A 15930-nucleotide genomic window follows, 5' to 3' on the forward strand; every position below is an offset into this window, starting at 1 on the left:
AAATAATCATAATCACAATTTTTTTGCAATGGTCATCCAATCTTAACTTGGTAGTCTAATTATTAAAGTTCTGCTATAACTACTATGAAAATAAAACTTATCTCAAATTAAATATCTGTTGCTTCCTTATGTACTGTAAAAGATATCACTGCTTATTATCTAGATCTATTATATACGTATTTTTTTTATTTCGAATAAATTTTTATTCAGCTTCCTCCAAGTGAAGGCTGCCTAGAAGACAAAGTTTACCATAAAATTGTTATAATGGAAAAAAAGAAAACAATGGAGAAGAAAAAGAATAAGAAACAGCACAATTAGAAATAATTGGAAAAGACTAAATAAAACATCATTAATTCCAGAAGAAACATAAAATTTCCTACTATATATTAGCTATTGGGTGATCACAGTCGTCTATTTGCAAGACCCAACTTAAGTGCGCAGATCGCCATAGCAAAGAGATCAATCTATATAACTGTAGAGATGGTTTCTTAGGATTTTTATAGATCCAATAGGACAATAATGAAAAATTAATCAATTTCTAATACACAATAAGGTAAGTTAGCAATTTTCCAGTTTTGTATATTACGAGTATAAGGAAAAATAATTTAAAATGTGTATTTTTATAGGTAGCCCCAGCGGAACTTGAGGAGATCTTGAGAAGTCATCCCCAAATAGAAGACGCGGCTGTTATTGGCATTCCTGATGAGAGGGCGGGAGAGATTCCTAAAGCTTTTGTTGTTCCAAAAGGAAAAATTTCAGAAGAAGATGTAAAGAAATTTGTGGCAGAGAAAGTATCGGAGTACAAACACCTAAAAGGAGGAGTGGAATTTATCTCAAGCATTCCTAAGAGCCAAACAGGCAAGATCCTACGAAGATTGCTCAAAGAACAGCGTTAACCACATCTGACACCTAGCATCTGGATGCTTCACTTTTTGTTGCGAATCGTGAAGACGCTGAATTTTGTTCCTTTCAATGAGAAAAGATTTACGAACTAGAAGAAGTACTTTAAGGCCTTGTCATATATAATTTCTAGACACCCGCGCTCATGCGCGAACTCTCACGAACTAAATAAAGAAGACAAAAATTCCGGATTTATCGTTATTTGGTATCACCGCAGCACAAGTATTCTTAGCATTTAGAAACTATAGTGATGCATACATCAATATTATTTTTATGTTTCATCATAATGAAACTATCATTGTTCTGAAGTATTCTCATGTGCTACAGGAAATTAGTAGTTTTTTTTGTTTTGTTTTGCTTTCTACGGGTTAAATTGCATGTGAACTGAGAAAGTTAAACATTTCAAATCTTTTTGCACGACATAAAAAGGCATATTCTACTCAACGTCAAAAATCACTAGATATCAGCATAAAAATGTTGTGGATTTTTCTTGATATGTACGCCCTACTTTCATACCAATTATATTATGTATTTTCTTTGAGGAAAGCATTCCATTTTTTCCTAGTATCAATTAATGTAAAACAATGGATATTTATTTATATATTTCGCAGGTTATTAAACGTTTTCATTCTCTCCTGAACCTAGTTTGCTATGAATACATGGTGGAAGTGAAATAACCTTGAAAATTTTCAGAACGAATAGCTCATGTCGTATATAATAAAAAAACTATAATATGATACTGGTGGAAAGTTAAGTTTTTTCAGAAAAAAAAGTTTAACAACCTCTTATTTGGTTCGTTGAACTCTTACATGTGTGTGTTAGCGGCGATGTTGTCGGACTGCTGAAACTTCAAACTTTATTTTCTAATTAACCGTGCATTTAATCACAAAACGTAATATAGATTTTCTATTCATTTAAGTGCACCCTATCGTCCCCTTCAATCTGCAAAGTTATTTCATTTCTACTCTGTGTATACCTTCACTGTCCCGATTTTAATGCCCTCCCAACTTTCCTTTGTCAATTCCTTTATCTCTGCAATCCATTGATTCCTTTTAAAATTAAATTTAGGCGTCCTTGTTTCGTTCAGTCTCACGCTATAGCGTCTTGCCTGCACTCCCGTTACAGAATGAGCGCTGGCATGAGTTCTCGTGGGGAAGGAATTTTCTCATGATTTTCGGGCCGGTGTATGAGACCAGTGCCCACCCATCATTGTTATGAATTAGGGAGCTATGATAAATAGAGAAATCAGGTTTCAAAAATCAGCCATAATGGCATGGGGGATCATTGTGGTAACTACACGATAGCTCTGTTCTGGTTGGATGATCGATTGTTCATCTCTGCTGAGGTAAGTATAAACGTGAGGACAGCAGCCGTCTGGGGCTGTCGTGTGGGCAAATCGGATGGCAATAAGCTTTATCGCCACTCCCTTAGGAGTGACTATGTTGTTTCTGCCCCGAGTACACCCACGCCTATCCCAGACAATGCTAACCATCAACCAGACATTTCAGATATTACATTATTCAAAAATATAAATTTTCATACCAAAATTTCGGTACATGACTCGTTAAAAAATTCAGATCATAAACCTGTTATCATTACGTTTCGAGCGCAACTACAATTATCCCCTCCAAAAACTGTGCTACTCTACAAAGCAGCCGACTGGGAACTCTTTCGCGATAAGTTGGACGCTCTTACAGATGACTTGGTTCCTACATCATCTGTTAAGATCGAAGAAGCTGCTAAAATGCTAACGAATGCTATACAGGAATCTATGTCGGTAATTCCAACGAAAACTATTATTCCGGGGAAATTAGAGCTTCCACATGATACCTTAAAATTAATCAGGGAAAGAAATGACTGTCGACGTGCCTGGCAAAGAACGCGGGACCCTCGCCTAAGACCAAGGATGAATCGTTTAAAAAGGGACATTTCTCAGAAAATAAACGATCAGATCATCCAAGCCTGGACTCAAAAAGTTAGTAATTTAGATACCGACAATATGAGCGAAGTGTGGAAAATTACAAAGTTCTTCACTAAGCCATATAGTGACATCCCTCCCATCCAGCACAATGGGACAACATGCAATAGTCCAGAGGAGAAAGCAACTATTTTCGCGGAAGTCCTCGAGAACTCCTTCCATGACAGACAAATATATGACAAAATAACACAAGACACAACTACGTACCTACGAAACGTGGACCTCAACAATAACGACGCACTACTGATCCGTCCTGCTAGTGTTGACGAGATAAAATGGCAAGTTAGACACTTGCCAAATAAAAAAGCTCCTGGCACCGATGGCATACAAGCTGAAGTATTGAAACAATTATCACAAAAATCGTTTAAAAGGTAGCTCATTAATATAGATTTGGAAAAGTATCGGTGCCAGAATGCTGCCCTGAGGCACTCCAGCGTTAATACCTCGCGACGTGGAGTGCACGTCATTCAGTTTAACCTGGAACGTTCTGCCCCGAATATAATTGTCCAACAGCTTCACTAGGCGGCAATTTAAATTATTGTTAATTAATTTGTATATCAAGCCCGCATGCCATACTCTGTCAAAGGCTTGTGTATAATCTAGGAATATAGCCGCTACTGTTCGATTTAAATTGAATGCAGTGGTAATGAATTCCGTTGTGCGCAGCAATTGCTGTGTGCATGAATGACCTGAACGGAATCCAAACTGTTCGTTTCGGATGATATCATTGTTTCCGATTTCGGATTTCAATCTTTTTTGTATGATCTTTTCCGCAACTTTACCTAAAACATTTAGTAAACTAATGGGTCGATAATTAGGTGGATCAGATTTATTCTTTCCTGGCTTAGGAATTTGAATAATATACGAGTGTTTCCAAATGTTAGGAAAATAGCCTATCCGAAAGATAGCGTTTATGATGCTTGTAAGCAATTTAATCAAAACTTCAACAATAGCATTCTAGCGCTATACGCGGACGATTCGGCTTTTCTCACGGCATCGTGGAAGCCAACTGTTGCCATTAACAGGCTACAAGGTCACCTACGTGACATTGAAGCATGGCTCCTCAGATGGAGAATCAAATTAAATATTTCCAAAACACAAGCAATTTTATATAGCAGAAGAAATAAATTCAATAGACCGGGAATAAATCATACAAACTTAGCCATAAATGGATCACAAATCGAGTGGAAAACTTCAGTAAAATATCTCTGAGTAACACTAGACAGACGGCTTACGTTTCTTCAACACGTACAACAGAAACTCAGACTTGCCAATTCTAGAATGGTGGAGCTATACCCAATTTTAAATAAAAGCAGACATTTAAACATACATGCAGCCTTAATTTTGTATAAAACATTAATCAGATCAGTAATATTATATGCTTGTCCTGCTTGGGGACACGCACCTATTACAGTTCTTAAAAAATTACAGGTTTTCCAAAACAAACTTTTAAGATTCATTACAGGACTACCTAGAGTTACACCAGTTAGATTGATTCATACAGAACTAGAAATTTGCACAATTCAAGAATATATCTCAAACCGTTGCGGGTTCGATCCCGGGCCAGGTCGATGGCATTTAAGTGTGCTTAAATGCGACAGGCTCATGTCAGTAGAGATTTACTGGCATGTAAAAGAACTCTTGCGGGACAAAATTCCGGCACATCCGGCGACGCTGATATAACCTCTGCAGTTGCGAGCGTCGTTAAATAAAAAACATAACATATCTCAAACCAAGCCTTCTGCACGTACGCCAAGTCGTACAACAGCAACAACCCACTAATCTCTTCCCTGGGAACTAAAACCCTGCTTTAGATAAGCACAAATGACCTAAGAGCGTACTCCACCCTCTAGCTTCGAACGACAACGTACAAGACGAACACCAACTTGAACAATAAACAACCACTTGACTCTACACACAGACATAAATCTATAAATGTACTAATAAGGTTATTTCTCTGTTTCAGGGTCATCACGTTATTGGCTGCATAGATGCTTTGTATTCTTTGTAAATAATTATTATGTATTTTAATATTTCAGTACTTTAAATAATGATTAAAAGACAACCTCCCACCTCAACATATTCATGACCCCATTGTAGACAATTGGCTTGTCGTCAGCACGACATCTCATCCTGCTCAAGGTTTTTCCGTGGTTTCCCTTGAATAATAAGACAAATGTCGGGATGAGCCCTAAAGAAATGGCCCACGGACCACTTCCCTTCCCCCACTCTTTCTCTTCTATTGCCAAAAAGAACTTGCTAATTTCTTAGATAACCTGTACTATGATAATAGGGGAAAATAATTATACTGTAAGTTCACAGGGCTAACGGCTTCGAAGCTGGGTACCTGGTTCTAATGAAGTGCACTGGAAGCAATTTAAAACTTGGGGGCATGAGATAGTTACTCTGCCAGCCATAAAAATTCACTTCAACTAAATCCCCAAGGTAAAAAAAAAAGCCTGGTCGGTTGACCATTCATGGCTGTAGCGCCACAGATTTAATTTAATTCGTTTCGTTCTTCCTGGTGGATATCAGATCGTAATTCCTTTTGCTATTCCAGACTCTTCATTCTTTGAACATGTCCATACAATTTGCGGTGGCACCATTAAATTATTGACCAGCCATGATTGCCTCTATATCCACAACCCTCCCTTGCTCGGTTGGTTGGTTGGTTGGTTAGTTAGTTAGTTAGTTAGTTAGTTAGTTAGTTAGTTAGTTAGTTAGTTAGTTAGTTAGTGGGGTTTAATGTTTGTAAGAATTTGTGACTTAAGTATGTCACGTCATATGGACGGGGCTTTTTTTGGCTGATATGCAGATTTCTATGTAATCTGCTGGTACACTGATGTTTTTGTTTTTAAGAGCCCATTCAAATGTGGAAAGGATGCAATCTGCTTCCGTTTGGGTGTGTTCAAACTAAAAGAACTTTTGTTCTATAACAATGTTGCCTTTCCAAAGATGGTTACAACTGTTTGAAGATATCTAGAACAATACAAAACCCATTTTCGTATTGCAGAAAACGTAAATCAAATAAACTAATAAAATTAGTAATAAAATATGTAGCGGCAATCATCATGAAAAATATTTGCTAAGTACCGAAATGCACCGAAAAAACTACTAATCTCAGTACCTAGAAGATTAAAAAATTGAAATCTAAAACGAACTGAACTTCTAATTACTTTGACACTAAAGAGTAATTGAACAATCATAATTATACACCCCTCTACAATATTTCAGTCATTAAAAGCTTGAATAACAGCAATAAACACCCAAAACTTGTTTGACTACACAAGGATACGCGCAAAGGTCGAACACACTATCCACACTAACAGTCGCTATGGATTTTACTAAACATCTTTAGTAAATTCATCTAATCCTCATTTCAGTTTGGTTGATAGGCTTTCCCCTCTACTCACACTCTTTACCGTCCGTGAAGGGGAAGATGCTACTGTCCATCTTACTAACGTTCGACTAATTGACTTTGAACATAGTGAAAATTCTTACTACTCAAAATGTTTGCCGGTAATCTATATTTCGAGAGTTTATACTAAGCGTTTATTATTGCATTTTATTATTGTTTATATCAACTGGCACATTAAAAAGCTACTGATAGCAGAAGATAAATGTTTTTTCACCGCTAGTTGCTACACTATAGCATACACAAAGGTACAATCTACACTGTCACTCCCCCCGACTTCATAATACAAACTAACATTCCTTAATTAAATTATTAGTTGAAAATATTGTAAGAACGGCATTAAAATATACTCAGACATGTAATTGTTAAACATCTGTGTCACTGTATTTTATATCCACTTATGTACTTTATTTAATATTGTATTATCTTGTGTGTAGAACTTGGGGGATGCAGGTATAAGAGGTAACAGCTACCGTTCTGTTACTGAAGGGACTTAGGGCAAGTAGAAGGGGAAAGAAATGCCTTCGCTTCCTCTCAACTTGTATGAAATGTCGTTTAGCTAGCAGTGCATGATTCTGTACAGATTGTTGTGCACGTTACTGCGGAATCCCGGCCATTAGTCACTCAGCTGAGTGCGCTCCTTGTATAATGGCAGTTGACTTGAAATATAAACGTCAACGTATATGTCTAACTTGGAGTCAGGCCAATGAAGGGAAACACTATAGGAGGAGAGTTCGAGCCGGTGCTCTGGATTGAATTCGGCGTAGCTCAGTGGTCAGAGCGCTTGGTACGTAGAACCAAGGACGCGGGTTCGATCCCCGGCGCCGGAGCGAATTTTTTTCCTCAAATATTAATAGTCGCTATGGAGTTAGCAGCGAGCTTTGAACGAAGTGGATTTGGCTGTTTTACTCATCACGCGTTTATGTACGCTTACGAGTTGAATTGTGCATAGCTATTTTTCCTACACGATTCTCGTTCCCTTTCGAAAGGTACTAAAATGTAATTTTAAACAAAAAATGGATTTAGCAGGTTTACACTCTAAGCCGACGATATATAACATCTTCTGCTGTGAAATAATTGAAGCGTCGGCTGGAACAACGTTGTAAGTTACAAAATTCTCATTCGGCGTGTTTCCGTGTAATCATGTTGTATGTCGTGTTACCTTGCTATACTCTTTCGCTTGCAACTGTCCATCAATGCAGTGCGTGAAATTTGTCTACTCAAAAGTTTGATACTCTATAAGAACAACGTTGTACGTATACACATTCTTGCAGCTCCTGTAAATTTTACCAAATGTAACTTATAACGTTGTTCCAGCCAACGCTTCAATTGTATTGCATTTATTAAAACTGTGTAAACAAAAGTATAAAGAGTTGTTGCATCTCGACATCATAATTGTCATTTTGTTCACACTTGTCTTCTTGTTGATCCTACTTGTACAGCATATAGGCCTAAACTGCAGCCAGATAGCACGCGAAAGTATCAAAGGTCATTCGAGCGCTATTTCTTATAGAACTGATATAGTTCCACACACAACAAATATACAGGGTGTATTTAAATTGATGTCAAATATTTCGGGGACATGTTCCTAGCACCAAAACATTACAAAAAGTTCATATGAACATTGGTCTCAAAATAATTTATTTCAAAGTTACAAGACAAAATTTAATGTTACAAGACAAAATTTAATGTTACAAAAATTGCTCGGAGTGGCTTCCTCCTGCTTCGATGTGTCTCCTAAACCTGCGTTACATGCTCTGGCGTACTCTGTTGAAAATTTCTGGAGTGTTTCGTATTTCGTGAAATCCAGTTTGGATACGCTCTCAGAATATCAACATTAAGTACAGGAGTCGCATAAACCAGGGACTTTAATGTCCCCAGAAGAAGAAATCCATTGGAATCAAATCAGGCGATCGAGCAGGCCATGCAATGAATCCCCTTAGACCAATACATCTTTGGGGAAATCGATCATTAAAAAATTACGAACTACCAGACTGAAATGAGCTGGAGCAGCATCGTGTTAAAACACATTCGTTGGATGACGTCCAGAAGCACATCATCAATTAAATGATGCAAATCATTTCGTTCTGTTCACTCACAGAATACATTCTCTTCTGATTTCTTTCCTCTACAAAATACAAACAAACAAAGAACCATCAAACAATCAGCGGTCAATGAACGGACAAATCCTTTAATAACTCCCTAACGAATGGTTTTCAGACCCATGTTCTTATCAACTTTTTTAATTGTTTTGATGTTAGGAACACGTCCCCGAAATATTTGACACCAATTTAGATACACCCTGTATATCATATACCCTATTACACATTTTGACTTATTTTTGTCATCATTATATGTCTTCTTCATATCCTGTCACGCATGTTTCATTTCGAAACGAATCACATAATAATTCATACTTTACATGATACCACAGTCTAGTATATACAGTCGCGAAGCTCAATACGTAGTAAATATGCAAACATTAGGTAGTTGCTCACCACTAGGACCGCTAATATCGCCACATTACAGGCAATGCAAAATAGAACCGTCACAGTCTATTGTTTCTAGCACTCTCAAAACTCAAGCTTCGTGACTGTATATAGTAGACTGTGATGATACCAGTAATTTGTTATATATGAGAGTCGTACCATAAGTCATGGCAACCATGTTATATCTCCTGAATATGTGGCAACACGGTTAGTCCAGTATATAGGTTTGAAAACCTATCTTACACTCTACGCAATTCCACCACCAGGTGTTATCTGTGTGTATTGTTGGCTAGTTAACAGCACATGCGAAGGAAGTTATTGTGCTGGCGGCCTGCTCCTCCATGATAACGCTACAGCCACATCGGAGCTCGTGTCAGCAATCTTTTACAGGGAGGTCTTAGAACATCCTCTCTACTCGCCCGATCTCACTCCATGCGACTTTCATCTCATTCCGCAAATGAAGAAGCCGTTGCAATGTAGCGCTTTGCAAACAAAGAGGACATCTTAACAGCGTCTCGACAGGTGGTAGGCCTACACATTGATGAATCACATATAGCCTACGGCATTTAACACCTTCTTCATCATTGAAAAGACATATGTAAGCTTTGGGAGATGATTTTGAAGTAATTTTACTTGAAGCAAGTAAAGCGATTGGCTTGGAAGTAAATCCCGAAAAGACAAAGTATATGATTATGTCTCGTGACCAGAATATTGTACAAAATGGAAATATAAAAATTGGAGATTTATCCTTCGAAGAGATGGAAAAATTAAAATATCTTGGAGAAACAGTAACGACACTCGGGAGGAAATTAAACGTACAATAAATATGAGAAATGCTGTTATTATTCGGTTGAGAAGCTTTTGTCATCTAGTCTGCTGTCAAAAAATTTGAAAGTTAGAATTTATAAAACAGTTATATTACCGGTTACTCTGTAAGGTTGTGAAATTTGGGCTCCCACTTTGAGAGAGGAACAGAGATTAAGGGTGTTTGAGAATAAGGTTCTTATGAAAATATTTGACGCTAAGAAGGATGAAGTTACAGGAGAATGGAGAAAGTTATACAACTCAGAACTGCACGCATTCTATTCTTCATCTGACGTAATTAGGAACATTAAATCCAGACGTTTAAGGTAGGCAGGGCATGTAGCACGTATGGATGAATCCAGAAATGCATATAGAGTGTTAGTTGGAAGACCGGAGGGAAAAAGACCATTGGGGAGGCCGAGACATAGATGGAAGGATAATATTAAAATGGATTTGAGGGAAGTGGGATATGAAGGTAGAGACTGGATTAATCGCCCCCTGTTCATTGGCTCCTGTGCCCTGGGCCCATTTGGTGCGAGCATTGCGAAGCGTATTCCAGTGACTATAAAACGCATATAGCGGATTTTAAATGCTGCAGTTTTATCGGCCGATATAACACAGTTGCCATGACTTATGAAATAATCCTCATGTGTGTGTATTTACTTACTTACTTACAAATGGCTTTTAAGGAACCCGGAGGGTTAATTGCCGCCCTCACATAAGCCCGCCATCGGTCCCTATCCTGTGCAAGATTAACCCAGTCTCTATCATCTTATCTCACCTCTCTCAAATCCATTTTTATATTATCTTCCCATCTACATCTCGGCCTCCCCAAAGGTATTTTTCCTTTCGGCCTTCCAACCAACAATCTATATGCATTTCTGGATTCGCCCATACGTGCTACATGCCCTGCCCATCTCAAACGTCTGGATTTAATGTTCCTAATTACGTTAGATGAAGAATAGAATGCAGTTCTACGTTGTGCAAGTTTCTCCATTCTCCTGTAACTTCATCCCTCTTAACTCCAATTATTTTCTAAGCACTTATTCTCAAACACCCTTAACCTCTGTTCCTTTCTCAAAGTGATAGTCCAAGTTTCACAACCATATAATATAACTGTTTTATAAATTCCAACTTTCAGGTTTTTTGAGAGCAGACTAGATGACAAAAGCTTCTCAACCGAATAATAACAGGCATTTCCCATACTTATTTTATGTTTAATTTCCTCCCGAGTGTAATTGGTTTGCTACTGTTATTCCAAGATATTTGAACTTATTCATCTTTTCAAAGCATAAATTTCTAAGTTTTATTTTTCCATTTCGTATTCTGGTCACGAGACATAATCATGTACTTTGTATTTTCGGGATTTACTTCCAAACCTGTCTCTTTACTTGCTTCAAGTAAAATTCTCGTGTTTTCCTTAATAGTTTGTGGATTTTCTCCTAACATATTCACGTCATCCGCATAGACAAGTAGCTGATGTAACCCGTTCCATTCCAAACCCTCTCTGATATCCTGGACTTTCCTAATGGCATATTCTAGAGCAAAGTTGAAAAGTACAGGTGACAGTGCATCTCCTTGCCTTAGTCCTCAGTGTGTGTATATATAATCACTATCATGGCGGTGTCATAACTGCTATCAAGTAAATTTGAAGCCCCAACATATTTCATGTTATAAGTTAATTATGTTGTGCAATTTTTTATGGACATAAACTATTTTTATCATCATACCACTGTCATTATAACATGTCATATATAATGATACCGTAACATATTGCATTACTTGGTATTGAAGTTGTAGCTTTTGGAACTACATTCTGAAAGTACGCCATTGAGACACTCACGAGCTTCAGAGTGGTATTGTGGAGCTGCTCTATCTTGCTGGTACAGGTAAACATAAGAATCTCCATTAAATTTTGGCATTAACCACGATTTACTCGTGTCATGATAGGATATGCAAGTGACTGTAGGGCCTAACCATATACTGGGTGTTCAGTTCAAAATGTGTCTTGGCTCGCTGTATGCCGTCATGTGGCTAGCTGATGAGCCTAGAGAATTCAATCTTCCTACACTTCCGCAGCTCAGGTGTATAATCTAAGAGGCAGAGAAGTTGGCTAGCAAGTACGGCGTTCATTCTGAAGAGTACGTGCCGATACGTACGGTAACGCCGGTAGTGGCAGGAATGTGAACTGTTTGGAAATGCGTACTGTCGGGATATGGGGAGAGGGTTAAGACGATTACTTACGTATTTGTTGACATTAACTTCGACGGTCAACATGGACACGGAGCATTTGATTTGTGTTGTGGAATGTTACCGTACGCAACCGATGATAACAAATACCCTGCGTACGACTTGCCGGCGCAAAACACAATTCGAAAGAGGTTATGGTAGCACACAGACCGTACAGACCGCCATCTGTTGCTACGACGTTCAAGTTATACCGTACACGTTCTCAAGTTCAGATTGAAGAACGCCTTAAATAATAGGCAACTTCTCTAACATATAAGCTGAAACTCGCTTCAAATCGGTGACCCAACAACAGTGACGTCATGACACACTTTGAAATGAACACCCAGTAGTTTGCGATGTGACATGGTACAAAAGACATTCAACTACAGTGAATCACGTTGATATAGTATGTGGATTCTTAGTGTCCAAAATTCGGAAATTGTGATGGTTCAGCTTTCCACTTAGGACTACATAGAATGTTGCCTCATCGCTGAATATAAAACGCTTCATAAATCCAATTTCCTCCACAAAATTCTGCGAACTCCAGGCGAAGCGATGTCTATCTTTTTCATTGGAGTATGTGAGTTTGTGATAAAATAGCAATGTACATGATGTGAGGGGTGATAATATTGGTGATTCTGAACAAAAAAAGTATATATGAACATATGGCCTGTTCTTAACAGTATCGTCCACACCTGTAGAGTAACAGTCAGCGCGTCTGGCCGCGAAACTAGGTGGCCCGGGTTCGAATCCCGGTCGGGGCAAGTTACCTGGTTGAGGTTTTTTCCGGGGTTTTCCCTCAACCCAATAGGAGCGAATGCTGGGTAACTTTCGGTGCTGGACCGGCATTATCACCTTCATATCATTCAGACGCTAAATAACCTAGATGTTGATAGAGTCGTAAAATAACCCAATAAAATAAAATTAACAGTATCTGACATATAGTTGTTTGAAAATCATGGGCGTCAGTCTCATGTCCTTCATCAGCACTCACATGCGGATTCAACCAAAACGACATTAAGTTGTAGTATTGTCTTTATTGGTCATTTCAATGCACAATGGGCGTTGGATCGGCCGCGGTAGTCATTTCTTGGCCACCGAGGTCACCCGACCTTACTCTATTGGATTACTCTGTGTGGGGTTGGCTTAAGAGCGAATTGGAAACACGGCAGGACTTTACATGCTTGTGCTCTAGTAAAGGAATGTCCGAATCAGTTTGGATGACCAACACATCAACTGTCTACAAGAGCTGCAATGTGCATTGAAGTTGACGGTGGAGTTTTTGAACATGTTCTATAAAGAAAAGTACACAATTAAACCCCCTCTACAAAAACGTTGTTCCCCTACTGCGCATCGCAAGTGTCTTGACAAATGTCTAACGTTCACTGCATAAATGGCAGTATAGTAGGCGTACGGTGAATGTAAAATATAATGGAGCATATCATGACAACACTGGAACTTAATTTTAATGGTTTGCACTATCGAAACATTTGAACAAATTGTTTGCCATGGCACTGATTACAACTGAATTTCAAAATTAATAATCTGATAATAAATATACAACAGAAGTTTTATACATATATGTGCAAACAATAATTTACACCGTCCACACCTGTGGAGTAACGGTTAGCGCGTCTAGAGACGAAACCAGGTGGCCCGGGTTCGATTCCCGGCCGAGGCAAGTTACCTGGTTGAGGTTTTCTCCGGGGTTTTCCCTCAACCTATTATGAGCAAATGCTGGGTAACTTTCGGTGCTGGACCCATGACTCATTTCACCGGCATTATCACCTTCATCTCATTCAGACGCTAAATAACCTAAGATGTTGATAAAGCGTCGTAAAATAACCTAATAAAATAAAAAAATAATTTACACCTCTTTATTGAAATAATTACTATTACAATGAAAAAAAAATATAATGAATTCTAAGAATATGTTACTATTCCGTACACAAAAATAATCATTTCCATGGGTGGGCAACTCGTACTCCCGAGGCGCTAAAAACCTTGGCACAAAAAAGCACACACCGAGGCAGCCGCTGCAGTTACAAGCTGTGTGTAGTTTCGTTACAGAAGCAGTTCACTGCCATGGTGCGCTGTAGCGGCTGGTGCAGATGATCGTGATATCTAGGCCTACTCCATGATTTGTATTTCAAAATTATGCATGGTACAATAATTAGGCGTACAGTAGTTTTAGACACCTATAACTAAATACACAAAACTGAAATTCCATTATTGCCAAACTTTGTAAATTATAATACGTTATTATTTAGTGCTGAAAACATAAATTAAACACAACCCTTTCAAGATACAACAAATATATTTGCAGCACTTATTACACTGTTTGTTAATATTAGTTATTATTTGTCTCCATTGAAACATAGAAAGTAATCAGAGTTTACAAGTATTTATAGAATAAAGAGATTTCAAAAAAGTATTACATTCCTAAATAATCACAAAATCAAGGAAGTAATTTTATACATATAACAGAAAATGAAATAAACTTACTCCTGAACTCCTTCTGTACATTTAGACGTTTGGCATCTTTTTCTTGCTGTCAGAGCATTAAAATCTGGCTCAAGTTAGAAAACAGCCACTAAATTGTCGTCTGTGACCCAGGATCGCCAAACAGTTTTGTTGTTGGTCATCGTAGTGAAAAACTGCTCGCACACATATGTGGAACCAAACATGGCTGCTAGGCGGGAGGCAAGCAAGCATAGATTTGAAAATTATGACTTAGGCAGCATTACGAACAGTTCGATTCCTGATTTCGCCGAAACTCTGAGCGGCGTGCTGTTCTGCAGATTTTCAATTCTAATTCCAAATTTTCAGGAGCTTCTATCTGCTGAAACCCAAAGGGATTGCAGAATAATCTCCATTCCTTGTCCATTGTCGCTATCTCTCCAAATCTACCAGTGAATTCTGTTAAGAGGTATTGAATAAGGGTTTTATATTTGATAAGCTGACTTTCTTCATCGCTCTTGAAAACAGTTTCTAGTGAAGGAAAGTGGTGAATGTTGTTTATTTTCTACTTGATACTGCCATTCTTAACTTACCTACAAATGCTCTCAGATGGTCAATCATATTTATGATCAAGTTATCTTTTCCTTGTACATGCACGTTCAGATCATTAAGATGTGTACAAATGTCCGTAAAAAAAAACAAGATCAGAAATCCATGCTGGGTCTGTTTGTTGTGGAATTTCTATACTTACCTTCGCTTATCGTAAAAATATCTATTTCTTCCTTGAGCATGAAAAACCTGTATAACATGGCACCCCTGCTAAGCTATCTTACTTTAGTGTAATGAATGAGATCATGATAATCACTGTCAATATTCTTAAGAAATTTGTGACGCGTAAGAAAGTGTAGACGAAGATATAAGATACACAGCTTTACCTTTCTTCTTAACAAAAAGTACTTGTTTTCCCATTCGTCACTAAAGGGAAAATATTTAAACGAATTACACTGTGATTCACTCATTACGAGCCGCCACTCACTGTAGACGCAAGCGAACCAACAACCACTCGTCTTGCAAGGCCCACGTACACTGCAGCTAGCACAGAGTTCGTTCTACCTGACTGAGTTTGTTCACAGTTTGAGAGCACGAGTTGCCCACCCATGATCATTACCAAATTCCAAAATAAACAACTGCAGTGTAGATATTGGAGGCATTTGTTTCCTGGTGCGTCTCTATGACTGAACAGGATCACAATGAACTCATCGACATAAAATATACCTACGTAACAAGGTTCGCTTCTACGTCAGAACTCACAGAGGTCTTGTAACCTGCTTGTGCCTTTGACTGACGTCATTAACGTACCAGGAGAAACTACTCCATCCAATGTAGCTCTTGTGACAAACATGCGAAGCCTAGTTACGGTTGTAAGATCTGTATGCAATAGTAACTACAAAAACATCAGCGACTTTATTTCAACCTTCTCTATACCTGCATGAGGAAAGTGGTCAAGCAGCTTCTTTAAGGCTCTATTGAGGTAAAACTACAGTCTACTATATACAGTCGCGAAGCTTGAGGTGATTTTTTGCAAATCTCGTGATAAAGCGCTCCAAGCGGTTAGCAACTAGAAACAATAGACTGTCCACGGTTGACTTTGGACT

General features: G+C 38.2%; 2 protein-coding genes across 3 annotated transcripts in view; both read left to right on the forward strand.

Moving 5' to 3' along the window:
- Positions 1–1558, forward strand: part of LOC138701979 (uncharacterized) — a 56947-nt gene extending 55389 nt beyond the window's left edge. For both annotated transcript variants that reach the window (XM_069829405.1, XM_069829404.1), the window contains exon 9: positions 627–1558. In XM_069829405.1, the coding sequence (XP_069685506.1) occupies positions 627–896 (270 nt within the window). In that variant the 3' untranslated portion in view covers positions 897–1558. The remainder of the gene's footprint in view (positions 1–626) is intronic.
- A 9834-nt stretch (positions 1559–11392) lies between these two features.
- LOC138701982 (uncharacterized) overlaps positions 11393–15930 on the forward strand; it is an 86730-nt gene continuing 82192 nt past the window's right edge. Inside the window, exon 1 of the mRNA XM_069829411.1 lies at positions 11393–11475. The gene's annotated coding sequence lies outside the window, so the exon portion shown is untranslated. The remainder of the gene's footprint in view (positions 11476–15930) is intronic.

Source organism: Periplaneta americana, chromosome 6 (assembly GCF_040183065.1).
Source record: "Periplaneta americana isolate PAMFEO1 chromosome 6, P.americana_PAMFEO1_priV1, whole genome shotgun sequence".
NCBI classification, from domain to species: domain Eukaryota; kingdom Metazoa; phylum Arthropoda; class Insecta; order Blattodea; family Blattidae; genus Periplaneta; species Periplaneta americana.